Here is a 19,595-nt window from a genome sequence, read left to right as displayed (position 1 = left end):
TAGCTATAAGGGAAACATTGAGGAATACTGGGAAAGATAAAGTGGGAAAATGTGAAAGTAAAGAGATGCTGTAAAATGTTGCATTAAAGTTAACATGAAACCATAATGGATTTTTTAATGCACACTCCTGGTTATAATGTACTGCACATGATTCATCTTGAGTTAACATTTTAGATAAAAATATATTAAAAAATGTTTTAAAGGGGTCATGAATTGAGAAATCAAACTTCCCTTGATTTGTTGACATATAAGAGGACATTGTATTCTAAAAAAAAGTTTCAGAACTCAAAACTTCCTCGTTAGTCCAAAAACAGCTTTTATTGAAACAACTTGTTTCGGATTTTGTCACAATATTACGTCATAGAGCGACGAAAGACGATCAACACCTACTTCTACATCATTGCCTCTTAAGCCCCGCCCACCGATTCGCACGTGTCATGTAGTAGTGAATATGAGACAGATGCGAACACAGGTTTACTCCAGCAACAGTGTCGTAACACACGACTATGATACGTACTGAGTATTTATACTGTAGCTCCGCAGTCAAACTGAATGGCTGTGATTTGCTGTTTTTTCTTTTGCTTCGGCATTTATGCGGTTAATGCTGAGGTTCCCGGATACAAAAAAAATCACGTAGAGAACGCTGCTTTTGTTATCGTTTTGATCCCATTTGCTGCAATCCTGAATAAAAGCTTCAGGGAGCGACGTCATCTGACATCATCATCAGTACAACATGTTTCATTTTATTTAAAACACGTTTTTTACTTTATCGAAAAGGATGAACTATGAATAGCGTATAAGAACGACAGTGTGACAAACAATGGTACATTCATTCATAATTCAGCTTACACAAAATTGTCAATTATAACTCCAAGTACTTACTGATTTTAATATGCACAACTGTTACCCAATTATAGCCGTGGGCGTAAACTTCCGAGTCTTGAATACGGCACGGCCATCAAAACGAAGTGTTTGAAAGAGAGGGTCAAAAACAGGATGGAAAATAGCTTATCACTTCTAAATTAGGATGTTTTTTTATGTAAAAATCTTGATAACAATATGAGTGGACCTCAGAGAACATTATAAAAAAAAAAAATGCATGACCCCTTAAATACCTTCGATTGAAATCATTGGTTTTCTTTTGTCTCAATATCACGATTAATGTGGTGAATAAAAAAAAATAATTGAACTACTTTTGTTTTGAAGGGATGTTGGCAGGTGTGAAATATTTTAGATGTTTCCTTATTTAGTCTGTTTCTAACTTCAGCTCTTCATTTTCCTTTGCATTCTTCTTTTACATAATAGCAAGAAAATTGTATTATTATTATTATTATTATAAGTTATCATTTTTATATTTTGTATACTATATAACATTATATTATATTATGTATTTATTATTACAAGCTATAATTTGTATTTGCATTTGTATATATTACATTATTGTATTACATAATTATATTATTATTTAGTTATTGTTATTATTATTAGAATACACTTTTTTACAAGTTATAGACTAGTGGTGCTGCATAACAGAACTGACCACTCCAAAAAAAGTAAAAATTGCTGCATCTCTGATTTGAGTTATTTCAGTGATGTCCTGCTTTTATTCTTTTTGTATATGCAGTTTCACACATATGGCAGAAGTTGTAAACAGTGTTTCATGTTGACTTTAAGAGAAGGTTTTGTTTCAGAGTGGATAGAAGGTGATGGAGAACTATAACGTCCATTGTTTTTACCTTCCCCTCCGAGACCCACACAGCGTGGGTCTGCTGGTCTCGTATGGTCTCCTTCAAACTGCCGTACCAGGCATCATTAGCCGAGTTCAGATCGATAACAGCTAACAGTCCGATGGGGGAGGGAGCGAGAGAGAGAGAGAGAGAGAGATAGGAAATCAAAACATTTCGATTTGGGTCAACTGTCTCTAGGTTCAACTTGATCTATTTATCTCACTGTGTTTCCGTCAGCTGCCTTCAATCATTTGGTGATTTTCGAACTGGAATCTGTGTCAAAGTCAGTTTTCATTGATATGTGGCAATCACAATATTTGATAGCTACTCTTTTACTGCACTTCCCCTGAATTCAGTATTTAAGCATTTACAATAAACAGAATTATATTATAATCTGCTTGTTCATGCTAAACTCGCCTCCACAATGCTACAATGCAAAATAATGCTAACGAAAATCAAAATTAACCTTTCAGAGAGAAAGTCAGCAAAAAGTGAGCAAGTGAGCAAATACTGACAGCTTTTCATACGAGGTGTCTGGACCCCCAGGACTGACCGGTAAACAGGTGTGAGCAGGTTTTCCTGAGCTTCAGAGCCTGATCGTAGAGTTTGCGGGCACTGCGGTTAGAGCTGGGGATGACTCTCTGTCTCATCGCCTTCACCCCAGGTTTGCTGTCCGGGCTGAAGAGGATGACTATGGGGTACCACTGCGTGTAGTTCAGGGTGTCCACAGCTTTAGGAGTGACGTCCAGGAGAGCGTGCTTGTCCTGCATCAATGACAAAATGGGTCAATGTAGGTTAAATGTACAGTACAAGGCATAAAAGTACATTCATATAAATTACTCTGACTGAAACAAAATAATGCACGTTTTGGTTATTAATTTGTGTGTGATTACACAATTACCTGTTCAATGATCTGTCGAATAGTGTTGAGACGAACCACCCCAGAGGATTTTTCTGACCCCGCATCTTTGGGTTCTGTTTCTGATGTGCCATTGGACAAAAACAAGTATAATCAAACTACAAATACTTTACTCAATATGTACAATGCAACAAATTATTATTTTTAATCTTAAAGTCTTAAGCTGATGTCACACCAAACTTTATTATACATTCATATGCATACAAAGTTTATATTCATGAAAAATGGCTACACAAGACATTTGATCAACACAATCTAAATTAAACTTAGACTGAAAATTACTGAACTCATTTTTGGAGTTTCACATGTGTGCAAGTTTAAAAATTATTAATACAACTTAGTATTATTTTAGGATGAAATGTATGTATTTATATAATATTTCATTAACATATTTTATATTTAACATTAAAAATGTATTGTCATTTAAATTAATAATTTTGTATTATTCCAAACAGAAGTTCAAAGCATGACATCATATCAGGTTGTTAGTGTTCATTATGGTGTCTGATATCATTTTGCATGCTTAAAATCTAGTGTGGTAATCCCGTTATTGATGGTATCACAGAGACAGTCTCATGAACTCACTGGCAATTACAAACTGGTCTGGAAGCTCAGAGGCCAGTTTTTCACTGGCAGCATCAGCGATTGGTCCAAACAGCACAACCGGCCTTCGGAACCCCGCTATGGGAGGAACACAAGGTTTACAACAGGGATTTCACAGTCGAGGTAATCTGTTTTAGCCTGACTAAAGTACAGAATGGTTTCTGTTAATGGTAATACACACTCCTTTAGCTATGTAAATAGGGTTCAGAGAGGATTAAGGAAGAGCCTTGACTGACGATCCAAAACAGCCTTTTTCAAATTCTTGACTGTGGGCTTCTGTCAAATAAATCATGATGATTTTATTAGGTAATTTTTTTTGAACAGTGTGTAGGGAGCAATCTCTCTCAGTGATGAGCCCATTTTTCAAACATATTAACATTTTCTCAGCTGCACAGACTTTCATTAGCGGTATTAGGCTGGTCAGCTCAGAGATTTGACTAATGTTGTGTGTAAGAAGTCATCTTATTGAGAAAGTGTGTGACCCTGGATCACAAAATTGCACGGGTATATTTGTGGCAATAGCCAACAATACATTACATATGGGTCAAAATTATCGATTTTTCTTTTATGGCAAAAATCATTAGGATATTAAGTAAATATCATGTTCCATGAAGATATTTTGTACATTTCCTACCATAAATACATAAAACATTTAGTTTTGTGAGTGGATGCTGCACAATCGTTATCATAAATGGACAACTTTAAAGATGATTTTCTCAATGTTTGGATTTTTTTGCACCTTCAGATTCCAGATGTTCAAATAGTTGTATCTCAGCCAAATATTGTCCTATCCTAACAAACCATACATAAATGGAAAGCTTATTTATTCAGCTTAAAAATAAAGCTTATTTAAAAATTGACCCATGTGACTGGTTTTGTGAGCCAGGATCACATATACATACATATACACATATATACATATATACATACAGTGAGGAAAATAAGTATTTGAACACCCTGGTATTTTGCAAGTTCTCCCACTTGGAAATCATGGAGGGGTCTGAAATTGTCATCGTAGGTGCATGTCCACTGTGAGAGACATAATCTAAAATAAAAAATCCAGAAATCACAATATATGATTTTTTAACTATTTATTTGTATGATACAGCTGCAAATAAGTATTTGAACACCTGTCTATCATCTAGAATTCTGACCCTCAAAGACCTGTTAGTCTGCCTTTAAAATGTCCACCTCCACTCCATTCATTATCCTAAATTAGATGCACCTGTTTGAGGTTGTTAGCTGCATAAAGACACCTGTCCACCCCATACAATCAGTAAGAATCCAACTACTAACATGGCCAAGACCAAAGAGCTGTCCAAAGACACTAGAGACAAAATTGTACACCTCCACAAGGCTGGAAAGGGCTACGGGGAAATTGCCAAGCAGCTTGGTGAAAAAATGTCCACTGTTCCACTGGAGCAATCATTAGAAAATGGAAGAAGCTAAACATGACTGTCAATCTCCCTCGGTCTGGGGCTCCATGCAAGATCTCACCTCGTGGGGTCTCAATGATCCTAAGAAAGGTGAGAAATCAGCCCAGAACTACACAGGAGGAGCTGGTCAATGACCTGAAAAGAGCTGGGACCACCGTTTCCAAGGTTACTGTTGGTAATACACTAAGACGTCATGGTTTGAAATCATGCATGGCACGGAAGGTTCCCCTGCTTAAACCAGCACATGTCAAGGCCCGTCTTAAGTTTGCCAATGACCATTTGGATGATCCAGAGGAGTCATGGGAGAAAGTCATGTGGTCAGATGAGACCGAAATAGAACTTTTTGGTCATAATTCCACTAAACGTGTTTGGAGGAAGAAGAATGATGAGTACCATCCCAAGAACACCATCCCTACTGTGAAGCATGGGGGTGGTAGCATCATGCTTTGGGGGTGTTTTTCTGCACATGGGACAGGGCGACTGCACTGTATTAAGGAGAGGATGACCGGGGCCATGTATTGCGAGATTTTGGGGAACAACCTCCTTCCCTCAGTTAGAGCATTGAAGATGGGTCGAGGCTGGGTCTTCCAACATGACAATGACTCGAAGCACACAGCCAGGATAACCAAGGAGTGGCTCTGTAAGAAGCATATCAAGGTTCTGGCATGGCCTAGCCAGTCTCCAGACCTAAACCCAATAGAGAATCTTTGGAGGGAGCTCAAACTCCGTGTTTCTCAGCGACAGCCCAGAAACCTGACTGATCTAGAGAAGATCTGTGTGGAGGAGTGTGCCAAAATCCCTCCTACAGTGTGTGCAAACCTGGTGAAAAACTACAGGAAACGTTTGACCTCTGTAATTGCAAACAATGGCTACTGTACCAAATATTAACATTGATTTTCTCAGGTGTTCAAATACTTATTTGCAGCTGTATCATACAAATAAATAGTTTAAAAAAATCATACATTGTGATTTCTGGATTTTTTTATTTAGATTATGTCTCTCACAGTGGACATGCACCTACGATGACAATTTCAGACCCCTCCATGATTTCCAAGTGGGAGAACTTGCTAAATAGCAGGGTGTTCAAATACTTATTTTCCTCACTGTACATACACACACACACCTTCTCTCAGCACCACCCTTTCATAGGCAGGGAATCGTGTGGCGACAGCAGCAGAATTTTCCTCTCGGCTCTTCCGCAGGTCTTTCTTCTTGGCCGCCCTCTGACCACGTAGTCTCCAGAAGTCGGCTCGGTCACTTCCTGAGCCCTTATGTGTGTTCTGGACATTTGCCATCTGCTCCGCTCTGATCGGCACAGGAGCAAGGGTTATGAGTAGAAAAGATCATTATAGACTAATGATTTGTGCATTTGTGCAAAGTCTGCTATCGGGTTTTGTCCTATATAAATTTTTTTTTATTATAATTTAATTCAATGTTTGCTCTATTTTCGGGTTAAAGGCTTAAACACAGTTTAGCTTCGGCATAGTTCGACATATATAGCTTTTAATCTCAGGCAGAGATTGTCCATCCTTTTCCATTCTCACCTGCTCTTGTTGGGAATGATGCCCTTCTCCAGCAGCTGGTTGAATTTGCCCAAGCGGATGGCCAGCCAATTTCCCAGTTTGCCGTCGTATAAGGTGTCCACCACCTTGAGGATCTCCCCCCGGGAGAAGGCGAGACACTGAGGCAGCTCCTTCTCATACTCAAAATGGGTCCGGATGAAAAACGAGTCCCCTCGACCGGATACCAAGATGTCTTCATAAACTAGGACACAACACAGAGACATAAGCTCCCAAACATGCCTCAGACTCAATGTTTTGGGATTAATTTAAAATGCATGTAATTGCAATATGCATCAGAAGACTAAAACTAATTCAAATAAATAAAAATGAAAAAATAGATAAAAAAATAAGTAATAAACAATTACAATACAAAAATCAAAAGTGCTGTAAATAGAAAAAAAGAAAGAAAGAAAAAAAGGATTAAAAAAAGAAAGAAATTGATAGATTGATAAGTAAATCTATCTAAAATAAGTAAAAATAAACACATACATTTATTTTTATACATACATGGACAAATATATAAATAAAGAGATGCACAAAATATAAATAGATAAAAATGAAGGTTAAGGAACCACTGGCATTATTGGAGATTGACTGAGTTGTTGTTCGGGACATGTTGGCGCCCAGCAACCCAAATCTGCAAGGTCATGACGTGCCTAACTTCAGGGTCCGAGTATCAGCTGCATAATCGATGGAGATATGCTTCAGTCTATCTGTATATGTGTGGAAAATTACTACGTTTATCTATTTCTTAGCCAATGAGAATCATTCAACCTGAAGCAAGGACGTAGCTTAGACCTTGATGAAGGGTATAACGGCTGTGATCTTTGTAACTGTAACGGGGCGGCCTACGAACTCCTGTGTGAGTCTTGAAGCTGACTTCTGCTGATGAAACTGCAAACTATCTTCAATAAATCTTTTCTTTAATTTATTATAATTCTGACTCTGGGTCTTTATTCATCATATCTGGTTCTGGGTCTTAGACTGTAAAACCCCTTACAAAACAAACAAATAAACTAATAAAATATATAAGACGACAAAATAAAAATAAATACAAAATTAATTAATAGATGAACAAATTATAAATAGATATAATAAAAAAAAGAAAAAGGAAATAATAAATAAATGAAATTCAAAAGGTTATGAAAAAATAAAAATTCATAAATATAAATAGACAAAAATAAATACATTAATTAATTAATTAATTGTGATTTTCAGTCTACCAATCTCTCACTCTCTCCAAAAGTAATGCTGTAAATTAATTCTGTAGGTGAATCAATTTCCTTCGTGAATTTTAAATGGGTGATTCAGTGTCATTTAAGGATAAAATGAACAGCGGTCAGAGTTCCTCTAGTGGTGCCGTCACCCTCTTGATTAAATCTCTGACACCACATCTGACTCGGCTCAGACCAAATGAGCTTCAACCCCTGACAGTGCCAGTCCTCGCTTTCCCATGAGACATCCACGCCGAGGAGAGACAGAATGAGAGAAATAGACATGAAGACAGGGAGTGAATGCGCTGGAAGGATGGCATGACAGCAGAAAAGGAGAGATAGAGCAGAGAGAGTAGTGTCAGTTCCAACAGTAGGGGTCACTGCTGACGTCCCGCTGTCTTGCGACGGGATTAGGAACTTGTTTTTGGTGGGACTTTTTTCTGAAGGTTTCTCTGCTGGGGTTGAACCAATAAACATTCAACTACAGGGGTTCATTTACTTCCTCACATAACAGGCAAGAGAAAGCACAGCTCACAAACATGAAAATCAAGATTTTTGCATGTTTGTACACGTGTGAGCATGACCACACTTGACACGGCGGTCCCTGGAAAAGCCAAAACTGGCTACAACTGGTTTTGTACTGATGAGCAACAAGCCGAGGCCTCTCAACAGACTTTGTGTGTATAGGGGGAAGGGAAGAATGAAGAAAGAGCACTTCGGGGCCTGTTCACACATACAGAAATGTATTAATAGTTGCTAGTCCTACTGTGGGACGCTCTAATGTAGGGCCAAAAAAAGTACTACAATATTAAACACTAAAAAGTACTACAGTTTAAACACTAAACCCCGGTTTCACAGACAAGGTTTAAACCTAATCCCAGACTAAAATACATGTTTCAACTGAAAGCAACTTGGACTGACATATCTTAAAATATGCGCATACCATTGTTTTTTCTCTAGATGCACACCAGTAATGTTTTTTCCAAGGCATGTTTATAAAAGCTAATTAAATGTCCTAATTGAACTAAGGCCTAATCCTGGCTTAATCTAAGCCCTGTCTGTGAAACCAGGCCTATAATTATTATTAATAATAATAATAATGAAAACGTAAATTAAAATAAATTAAACCTAAATAGCAAAACAACAAATAATAAAATGATAAATACACATACAAAATAAACTAAAAGTAATATGAAAACTACAAATATAAAAATAAAAGCTCATTCAAAAACTATAATAAAACTAAAATAAAACTGCTGTGGTTTTGTGTTTAATGTGTGTAGTGTGAGCGAGGCTCATGTTCTCTTGCTCTCACCCTCAGTTTTATTCTGTGCCAAAATGGTCACGACCTCACCCCGCGGGATCTCCAGCAGGAACAGCACGGCCTCCTCTCGCACAATGCCCCGAAAGTCAACGTTATTCACCTTTAGGGAGAGACAGATAACACGCACACGCACATACAGTTGAAAAGGAAATGTGGCATATGCAAATCAAATTCAAAGCACATTCTCTTCGCCTAAAGGGATCTTGGAAAACTGTACATGCATATACATATAATGTTAACTTAAAGCTCTCTCCCCAATCCACCTAGGCTTTTTCTGAAAAATACCATATAAGAAGCATAATAAGAAGCATATAAAAAATAAAATAATAAAAATACCATATAAGAGGCATAGGTTAGCTAATCATAAGAGATGTAATTTACAATCATTACATTTAAAGATACAGTAAAACAAAACAAAAAAACAGCTTGTTTTATTCTAAGGGTCGAAGAGAACATGAAAAATGGTCATAAATAATTCAATTACAATTGTTTATGATGCAGAAAACCTCAACTAATATTATGAGAGAACATAAAAAAAAAAAAAACGGTAAAATATATCAGTGTTCAATGGCTGGCACTTTCTTACAACTCCATGAATAAGACCCTGTTATTATTAATTCGTGAAAAACAATAGAAGGCCACTAAAATGATCAGAACATTAGTAAGCCATTTCAGCTGATGTCAATAGAAATGTTGATTTTGCACCTTCATGATCTGATCCCCTACGCGGAGACCTTCCTCTTCAGCCGGACTGCCCTCCTGCACTCCTGCTATGAATATTCCCACATCATTTCCTCCAGCCAACCTCAGTCCAACACTCTCTCCTTTCTGAAAGCTCACCATCACTGTGTTGGGCCTTAAAAAAAGAGAGCGAGGGTTAGGTATTTGCTAACATCTTAATGCATATGATTAATTTTAATAATTAATATATACAGAATATATACAGTACATATATACATATATATATATATATATATATATATATATATAAAAATAAATAATATAATATAATATAAATTAAAATAGTAAAAAAGTAATTTTGATTAATGAATTTATAGAAATTATAGGGAAGTTATAATGTTGACTCAGCAGCCATTGTGTTCCCATAAAAAACTTCTTTTTTTTTAAAACTTATTTTAAATAATTTTAAATAAACAAGCTGACAGACTCCAAATGTATGTTAATCACACACACCTGCCAATTCACAACTGTTCAAAGTTTGAGGTTGGTACGATTTTTATTTTTTGAAAGAAATGTATACTTTTATTCCGGAGGATGCATTACACTGATCAAAAGTGACAGTTAAAACATTTATAATGTTACAAAGTTTACAAATGGAAAGTTCCCTTCTGACCCAAAATATTCATTTTAATTAGATTAGTTTGAGATGGTACAATCTTACTTTGTCTGATAGAAATGTTAATACAAGAAATGCAACAGGAACCCGTTTAATAGAAAGACCCCCAAATAAGATGTTTGGAAAAAACATACTGAGGCTTAAAAATGATCCAATTTCCATTCATCCTTTCCAAACACACCAAAAACCAAATGCACTGTCATGTCTTGGTCTCCAGCTGAAAGCACTTCTCTCATCCTCATCCTGCTCAGGTAAAAACAAACACTGGTCTCTAGTCTTAAAGCAAAGCATCTCTGTAAGCAAGTGCAGGACACGAAAATAACCTCTCCCAGTGGATACGAGCAGCAGCAGACTGCCTCTTCCTCATGAATATGGAGGAGCTGACGGAGAGGATGATTAAAAGAGAGAGAGAGAGAGAGAGAGAGAGAGAGAGAGAGATTGCAGCAGGATCCACCTCGTCTGAGGCTGTGATGCAGATGACCCCCCATCTCGGTTTCATTTTCTGTGCTTTGTCTTCCTGTCCGCTCTTCCACCAGTGTGACAGTTTACACGGATAGTTCACCTCAATATTAAAGAGTCCATATTATGCCATTGCAAAGTCTTGATTTTGTTATTGGGGACTACTAGAATTAGCTTTCATGCTTGAATGTTCAAATAACACATTATTTTACATTGCTGCAGCATCTCTCACACTCTGTTTAGATCCTGTCTCTTTGCCTACGTTCATACTGTCAGTCCAAATCTGATTATTTAAGCATCGACTGGAATCTGATAAAAAATTATTGACGTCCACATTGTGTATCTCAACTGTTCAGATCCGATATGTGTGTCAATGCCGCTCTTTTGTTTTTCGGAATATCTGCATTGGTTTCTATGGCAATGATGTAATGTTGGTAGGTAGGCATACACCAAAAACAACAACAAAACAACAACTACCACAGCAACATGGAGGGGTTTGCAATACAGATGTTGTCTTATTTACAACATGATAATATGTAGCCGCTGCGCTGCACTACTGCGTCTTCTGAAGCAGCGGCAGAATCTGAGGCTGGTATGAGTGGCTTTATTTCACGCTGTCGTCTCCGCCCGTTTCAAAACATGTCTGTTATATTGTCATTTTCTGCTCATCCGGCACTTTGCAACAACACAACCTTGTTTCTACAGCAACTGTCAGCATGTTTTCTATAACAACGTCTGACGCTTACATAAAGTAAGTACATAAAGCTTTTTACAGAAAGTCACATAAACCACACGAAATCCGATCAGAGCAGTCCGACTGAAACAGATTTCCAGAAATTCAATCTGAATAGGATTTCAAGCAACATATGAATGTGGTTTGAAATTTATTTGAAAACAAAATTCTGAACTGTTACTTCACTCTTGTTTATTCTGAACTGAGTAAACGGTTACTTTAAAAAAACAGATACAGACAAACAGCTACAGACGAACAAGTGCGCTGGTGCTTTGGGAGCGTTGGTCTGTATAATGCGTAGGGCTGTGCGATTAAATTGAGTTTCGATTTCGGCTTCCAGCGATTATGAAAATAAGATAACTGAAATAAAACAATTATTATGCCTCATTCCGTTCCTAAATGGCTAAATGGTCAAATACATGCAAAAATATGTCAATGCTGGGCAAAACCCAGTCGGTTATGTCTTAAGTAAATATAAACTGTTGGTAGAAAATAGAATGTGTAGAGAAAAATGTATTACAATTTTTGATTAAAATTTAGATATCACAGCAACCTTATTTCCAGTAAATAGATACGTGATATATATTGCTATCATTAAATTACTCATCTAAGGTTTTGGTGATATAGCCCGCTCATAATCATGTTAAAGGTATAGCGGAGGATGTTTTACTTCCTGGTGGGTAACCTATACTATTGGTCCTCCTAATTGTCAATCATTCTGGTGAATCAATCAAACTTTTCAAAAAGTGGAGAGGGCGGGTCTTATCTAAAATTTGGAAAGATCCTCCGCTATACCTTTAAATAATCGTGATTACAATACTGACCAAAATAATTGTGATTATGATTTTTGCCATAATCGAGCAGCCCAACTAATGTGTGTGTGTGTGTGTGTAAGATGAGTGTGTGGTGATTGAACTCCAGCCCTATCTACAGATCTAAACTCAGCCCTCAGTGAGTCCTCAGGTTTATAGCTAGTGAATAAGATCTTAGTTCAGTGAATAAGATCATGCGTGAGGAGGGTTGAACCTGCGGGTTATTCACAGCATCCACTCACCCATAAATGGCCTCGTCCTCTGGGCTCGGTCTCAGCAGGATCTTGGGTGTTGTCTTTAATGCTGCTGCACATTGAATACAAAATAATTTAGCATCAGTTTAATTCTGAAACAACTGCAAGCAGACAGACCTGAACATTAAAATCATAAATACATTACGGTGCAATAAATGCAGTCTTGGTGAGGATAAGAGACTTCTCCCAAAAACATTAAAAAAATCTTACTGACCCCAAACTTTTGAACGAACCATGCCTTTTGCATACATTTTATTTAAAAGATAAAACAAAATGAAATAAATAAATAATGTTATTATGACAATGCATTTGTGTAGCAGTTTTCTTTGCATACTAGTGACAATTTAAGTGACAAATTTAGTTACTATAACTTCTGATGGTAAAAGTTTCACAGAGGTAAAAGTCAGAAGTAATGACAGATGTTTTCTTTTGTAGGAGATTTGGTGATTTTTGAATCACTAACATCCGTGAGGGTCAAAACATTGAACCTACTGTATGTAATGCTGCAGTTTCTAACTACGTTTCTGACGACCATTTGTCTGGTTTTATTTGGTCAGCAAAGCCAATTATACTCTCATTTGACAATTGACAAGTATTGCTAATCCTCTGCTAGAGGGTATCAAACCATAATTCATCTTTACACCAAAAGTTTAGGTCTTTTTCTACTATCAAACTATGAGGGATATACAGAGAATCATGCTCCTACGTGGTGGTGGTGGTGGCTCTTCTTCTTGAGGTTCTGCTCTCTCCTCCTGGACTGGAAGCGGCTCCTCTGGAGTTTTGTAAGGAGAGGATGTTACAGCGGGCTTTGCGAGTCTGCTCTGAGGGTCCTCCCTAAAAATAAATACAACAACAGATAAATTGCAGTTTTGATCTGACAGTTTCTGACTGAAAATATACATATTCCACTAACATTAGACAATTGCTGCTGAATGTCTTGAGCTAACAAAATACTTTTTGTGAAATATTCTGACTGAATGTCTTTAAAAAAAAAAAAAGGCACTTAGTTTGATGCTTTGTAATTTAATAACTTTTTTGAGAATAGATGTAAACACGCATTATTGAAACTTAAACGGTTGTAATTCATGAACGCTTTGGAATACAGACCTATGGTTGGGTCTCTTTTGTAAAGAAGAAAATTAAAAGCACTTCAAAAAATTAAAGGGTAAAAAAAGTTACAAAAGTTTAAGTTTACTGTAAAGTAAATGCACTGCACTAAAACATTTTATACAAAATATATATATTTTTTTTACAATTATTTGGACTCTAAAACTCTAAAATTGCTATAAAATCAAAGCCATATCTCAGAGTTTATTTAGTTTATTTCAGACAAACAAACAACTTAATTTCAACACAGTTAAACTGACAAACAACAAATTTACAGCAGTCTGAAACAGGTGTAGGCTGAAGCTGTTGCTTATAATGCCTACCCTTTTTGAAACATCTATTTTACTAAATTATTAATTTACTAATTATTGTCTTACATCATTATAATGTTGACAAACAAATATAAACAGAAAACTCAAACATTACTATGTCCTATGCAATACCGTTGCACATTCCAAATACAACAAGAGCAGTTTGTTCTTTTATCATTCTTTAAATGGTTTCATATTGTTTCAGTGCTTTATTTTTAAATAATTTCTTTAACTTATGAAGTGTCCCACATATTTTTAGTTCCTCATGACAGCTGTTCCATAGATTTACACCTTTAACAGAAATACAATGGTATTTTGCATTGGTCCTCACTTGGTTCTTTTTAAATATACAAGTTCCCCTTAAGTAATGTTGGCATTCTCTTTCTGTAAACAACCCTTGGATACTTTCCGGCAATTGATATTTTTTTACCTTGTACATGATCTGTAATGTTTTTAGTTCTACTAATTCTTTAAACTTTAGAGCCTTTAATGCAATAAAAAGGGAGTTTGTTGGCTCCCTGTAGGTGGTTTTCTTTACTATTCGTATGGCTCTCTTTTGAAGCATAAATATTGAATTGGTGTTTGTTTTATATGTATTTCCCCATACTTCCACACAGTAGGTAATGTATGGAAGCACAAAGGAACAGTACAAAGTATATAATGATTTTTCATTTAAAAAATCTTTTACTTTATATAATATTGCAATTGACTTTGAAATCTTGTTCTTAATATAAGATATATGGGGCTTCCAGTTTAAGTTATTGTCTATAATCACTCCAAGAAATTTAATAGCTGACACCCTTTCTATTTCAACTTCATTAATCATTAATTTACTTATTGTATTCGATAATCGATTACCAAATACAATAAATTTTGTTTTACTTATATTTAATGTTAATTTATTCAAATCAAACCAATTTTTTAGCAGTGCCATTTCTTTTTCCATTGTATCCAAAAGTTGTTTCAGATTGTCACCAGAGCAAAACAAGTTTGTATCATCCGCAAATAATATCAGTTTTAATACTTTGGAAACCTCACATATATCGTTAATGTATAACAGAAAAAGCAATGGGCCCAGCACTGAGCCTTGAGGAACCCCACATATTACATGTTCCAATTGTGACTTACAATTATCTATTTGGACATATTGATGCCTTTCCTCTAAGTAATTACTTATCCAAGAGTGAGCTACCCCTCTTACTCCATATCTTTTCAATTTCTGTAGTAAGATGTCATGGTCAACAGTGTCGAATGCTTTTTTAAGATCTAAGAAAACCCCAACTGTGTATTGTTTATTTTCCATTGCGTTTTTCCACAAATTCTATTAATGCATGTGAGGTTGTTCTTTTACTTCTAAACCCATATTGCTGATTACTTAATATATTGTTTTTTATAACAAAATCATTTAACCTTATATAAAATAATTTTTCCAATATTTTTGAAAACTGTGAAAGCAAAGAAACTGGCCTATAATTCGAAAATGTATGTCTATCTCCAGTTTTATATATGGGAATAACTTTAGCAATTTTCATTTTTTTAGGAAATAAACCTTTTTGAAGAGACAAGTTACATATATGTACCAGGGGTTTCTCAATACACTCAATAATATGTTTTACCACAGACATATCCATATCATTCCAGTCTGTTGACTTCTTATTTTTAAACGATTTAACAATATCAATTATTTCTTTTCCATCTGTTCCTCGTATAAACATCGATTGCTTATTTACATTACCCATTACTCTTTCCGTTCTACTTTTACTACCAGTTCCTACAATCTCCCCAGCCAGACTGGGGCCAACATTGACAAAAAAATCATTAAATTCATTAGCAATTTGTTCCTTATCACTTATAATTATATTATTCTTTGTCATAAAATAGGATGGGCATCCTGTCCTTCCAACGTTATTTCTTACTATGTCATTTAATATTTTCCATGTTTTTGTTATGTTATTTCTGTTATAATCCAATGATCTACTATAGTACTCTCTCTTACTGTTTCTAATAATATTAGTCAGTTTATTTTTATACACCTTATATTCTTGCTCTGCTTCTTTAGTTCTTTTTTTAATAAAAATCTTATATAATGTGTTTTTCCGTTTACATGATTTTTGGATTCCCTTTGTTAACCACGGTTTTTCAGCAAATTTCTGTTTCCCCAATTTCTTTAAAGGACAGTTTTTGTCATAAAAAGTTGTTAGTATTGATATAAATTTGTCATAGGCTTCATCTACATCTTCAACGTAAACTTCCTTCCAGTCTTGTTTTATAAGATCTTCTTTAAAATAGTTAATTGCACGCTTAGATTTATGTCTTGTTAATTTAACTTGTATGTCTTTATTGGTCCCCTTACAGCATGGAATGATTGCAAAAACTGGCAGATGGTCACTTAAGTCATTAATTAGAAGTCCACTTGTTATTTTTTTATCAATAACATTAGTAAATATGTTGTCTATTAAAGTTGCACTATGTGTCGTGATTCTACTTGGACATATAATGGAGGGGTATAAGCTCATACTATACATTGCATTAATAAATTCTGTTGTTGTATTCTGGTTGAGTGGGTTCAATAGATCTATATTAAAATCTCCACAAACAAAGCACATTTTGTTATTGTTTATACTGTCATACAACGCCATTAATTCTTCTGTAAACGTTTCAATAGAAGAACCCGGAGTTCTATTCACACAACTTATAATTATATTTTTTGATCTCTCTATCTCGATTTCTACAGTAACACACTCCATAACTTTGTCTTTGACCAGCGACATATTTTCCACAACTCTGCTCCTATAACTAGAGTCAATGTACAGAGCAACTCCCCCTCCCCTCCCATATCTAGGTTGATATCACAAAAATCGAGGCTCTACATCAAAAATCGCCACCAAGTGACACTCACACTCATATAATTGCAGTAAATACAATTATTCATTTTGAAAAACGCTGGTTTCCAAACAACATTGGACCGCTTAATGACACTAATGGCGCTATTGCCTTTTTTGAACTGCTTTACAGCAGAATTGAAATGTATCTCATACTGTATAAAGTTTGCATCATTATCGTCCAGTTTATTATTTTGAAGCTCTGTATTGTGAAGTGCTACTGTATATGAATAAAGGTGACTTGACTTTCATTGCATGGATAAAAAACACAGGAGACATTTTACAAAATATCTTTGTGTTAGCCAATTTTCTAGTTTTGGTGAACTATCCCTTTAAATGTCCAAATACCTTTTAGAGCTAGTGTATTATCCATCCCTAATGTGTGTTGAAAATATCTAGAGCTGATCTTAAAGCGGTGCGCACCTGGCATTCTCTCGCGCTGCGTCATTAGAAGAGTGTGAGGAAAGGTCAGATTGACGTGACCTTTGGTCATCTTGAGGTGAGTAGGAATGGTAAGACTCCATCTCAGAAATATCTGAAAGAAACAAAAGTCTACAATGAGAAGCGAAGGACTTTCCTTCCATTAGTTCTGGACAGAAAAGAGACGAGGCCCAGAAGAGACAGAATTAAATGGACCCACAACCACAGAGAACGAACCACCATGTTACTGTCGACTTCGTGTTAATTTGCCAAGATCTGCCCCGTTATAACAATCATTTCGGTTTATATACAGTATACTGTGATTTTGACCACAGGATATCCATGCCTTTTTTGACCCAAATCATGGTGATTTACAATGCCAACATGACTCAAATGTCCAGAATTTTATGAAGCTTTCATGAAGAGACTAATAGCAGTGTTATACAGAGGCAGAAAAAGTGTGTTGGACAGGTGTGATTAATCTTTAGGAACTGAACACCCTGAGAAAGGTAGAGAAAAAGGACAGACAGGAAGTGACATCTACAGCAACTGCCTTGGAGAGCAGAGATGTGTGCAGAAGCAGCTAGTGCTTGCATTCATTAAAGATACTTTGATAGTTAGAAGAAACAGTTCACCCCCCCAAAAAAGAAAATAAATAACATGATTTATTCAACCTCATGTCATTCTAAACCTGTATGACTGAATTTCTTCAGTTAGAAGAGATTTTGAAGACTTTGAAGAAGTCTTTACTGATTCATTTTTGAGTAGTTAACGAATCGTTGTTGCAACCAAATCACAGAGTCAGTAAAACAACCTTGATCAGTCCGATTCGTGAATGAATCATGCAGTATAATACTAGTTCAATCAGTCAATTAACAGATTATCATTAAATAATAATTTAAGTATTGGTCTGATTCATTATTGTATCGTCACAGTTGTTGTATAGAAAATATCTGACCAAATATTCTTCTAAATATTAGAAAATTTTGCGACACAAAAGAAAGAAAGTCTTTTACATCGACATGAGGGTGAACTATTCCTATAATTTCTCATTTTAGAGCTCTACATTTTCCAGGGAAGTTAAGAATTATTTGAGAACAAGTAAAACCACCAAGACGCAGAGCAAGGAAAGTGAAGCATCGCCCTGAAAGAGAAAGCAGGACAGAAGTAGTGACGGCCGGGGAAAAAGAAAAGAGTTACTGTGTGGTCTGCTGGTGATCTAAGTGCATGTCCAGTGCATTAACAGAACTCCTCTCGCTCTTCTGAGCGCCGCTGGTGGGCGTACGGTACGCCATGCCTGTCCTGCAAATCTACAACACACTCCATCCATAACAGAGCAAAAGGACACTGCCGCCCACCTGCTTCAGAGCTCAGCGGGATCATGCTTAGAGCTAGCAGAGTATATGATCCCAGCACTGGCTGTAGATACAGTATATAAAAAAAATTTGCTTACATTTTTTACTCAGGAAGGGCAGAAATCTGCAAGTGATACAGATGTTTGACACTACAGTGGGGTCAAAAAGTCTCAAACAACAATGAAATCTGGGATTCAAAATTTTATTTAAACATGAAAATAAACAATGTTTAAGGGTTTTTAAATATTTAAAACCACCAAAACACAAAAAAGGGAGGAAAAGTGATATTTATAAAAAAAAAAAAAAAAAAAATTAATATATATATATATATATAATATTCTTATATATATATATATATATATATATATACACACACACACACACACTCACTCACTCTGGACAACTAACAACTAGAAAGTGTTCAAATACTTTTTGTCTTAACTAACAAACTAATTTTGAGCTAAAAAGCTACTTTTTTGTGTGTGACTTTTATCCTCTATGTTTACATGCACAAATTGTCCTTGATCGAAATTAAATTCAATCCGACGACAGATTCCAAATGTGCTGTTCATATGTTCCCTAAAATCTGCATCACAATTCAAACGTTTACATGCATGTTAAATTTGTTCTGAACTCAATTTCTGAGCATGCCGTTCAAGAGCGGCAGTAAGTGTCACGTTATCTTAAGAACAAGAAGCTTTCGAGCTCTGTCAGCTGATTAAAGAAGAAAGTCGATTCAGCATATCACCTCGGTGTGTATCTAGCTTTTTTGCTTTTATAACATATCTAAAATTATCCCCCCAAAAAAAGCTTTCTTCTCATGTTGCTAAATTTATTTAAACGGAAAATCAGAAGCAGGATCCCAATATCTTAATTTATTCAGATCAAGCTGAAATTGCTTTTTTTTCCCTAACTGTTCTGTACTTGAGGGATTTTTATTCCGATGGGCTATATCGGTCAGATTATTCGCGGATTATTAGTCTGCATGTAAACACAGATTCAGGAGAACATCAGGGAGGATCAGGGAGCTGGTGTTTTCCAGGCGTGTTTCCATCTGTTGGGTGGGGATGAAATTACAGTCTGTCTCTTACGAGGGGGAGGACAAACCACAGAGTAGAGA

General features: G+C 35.8%; 1 protein-coding gene across 5 annotated transcripts in view; it reads right to left on the bottom strand.

Moving 5' to 3' along the window:
• tjp2b (tight junction protein 2b (zona occludens 2)) overlaps positions 1-19,595 on the bottom strand; it is a 71,933-nt gene that overhangs the window by 7,014 nt on the left and 45,324 nt on the right. For 4 of the 5 annotated variants that reach the window (XM_082189134.1, XM_082189133.1, XM_082189131.1 and 1 more), the window contains 11 exons: positions 17,124-17,235; positions 13,107-13,234; positions 12,389-12,452; positions 9,491-9,641; positions 8,777-8,885; positions 6,230-6,449; positions 5,809-5,990; positions 3,232-3,327; positions 2,629-2,708; positions 2,281-2,491; positions 1,737-1,837 (listed from right to left, as the gene is read on the bottom strand). In XM_082189134.1, the coding sequence (XP_082045260.1) occupies positions 1,737-1,837; positions 2,281-2,491; positions 2,629-2,708; positions 3,232-3,327; positions 5,809-5,990; positions 6,230-6,449; positions 8,777-8,885; positions 9,491-9,641; positions 12,389-12,452; positions 13,107-13,234; positions 17,124-17,235 (1,454 nt within the window). The remainder of the gene's footprint in view (positions 1-1,736; positions 1,838-2,280; positions 2,492-2,628; positions 2,709-3,231; positions 3,328-5,808; positions 5,991-6,229; positions 6,450-8,776; positions 8,886-9,490; positions 9,642-12,388; positions 12,453-13,106; positions 13,235-17,123; positions 17,236-19,595) is intronic. The other variant, XM_082189132.1, reaches the window with a different exon arrangement.

The sequence above is a fragment of the Leuciscus leuciscus genome (assembly GCF_965113295.1).
Source record: "Leuciscus leuciscus genome assembly, chromosome: 13".
In the NCBI taxonomy this organism is placed as follows: Eukaryota; Metazoa; Chordata; class Actinopteri; order Cypriniformes; family Leuciscidae; genus Leuciscus; species Leuciscus leuciscus.
This window is presented reverse-complemented; position numbering and strand designations above follow the sequence as displayed.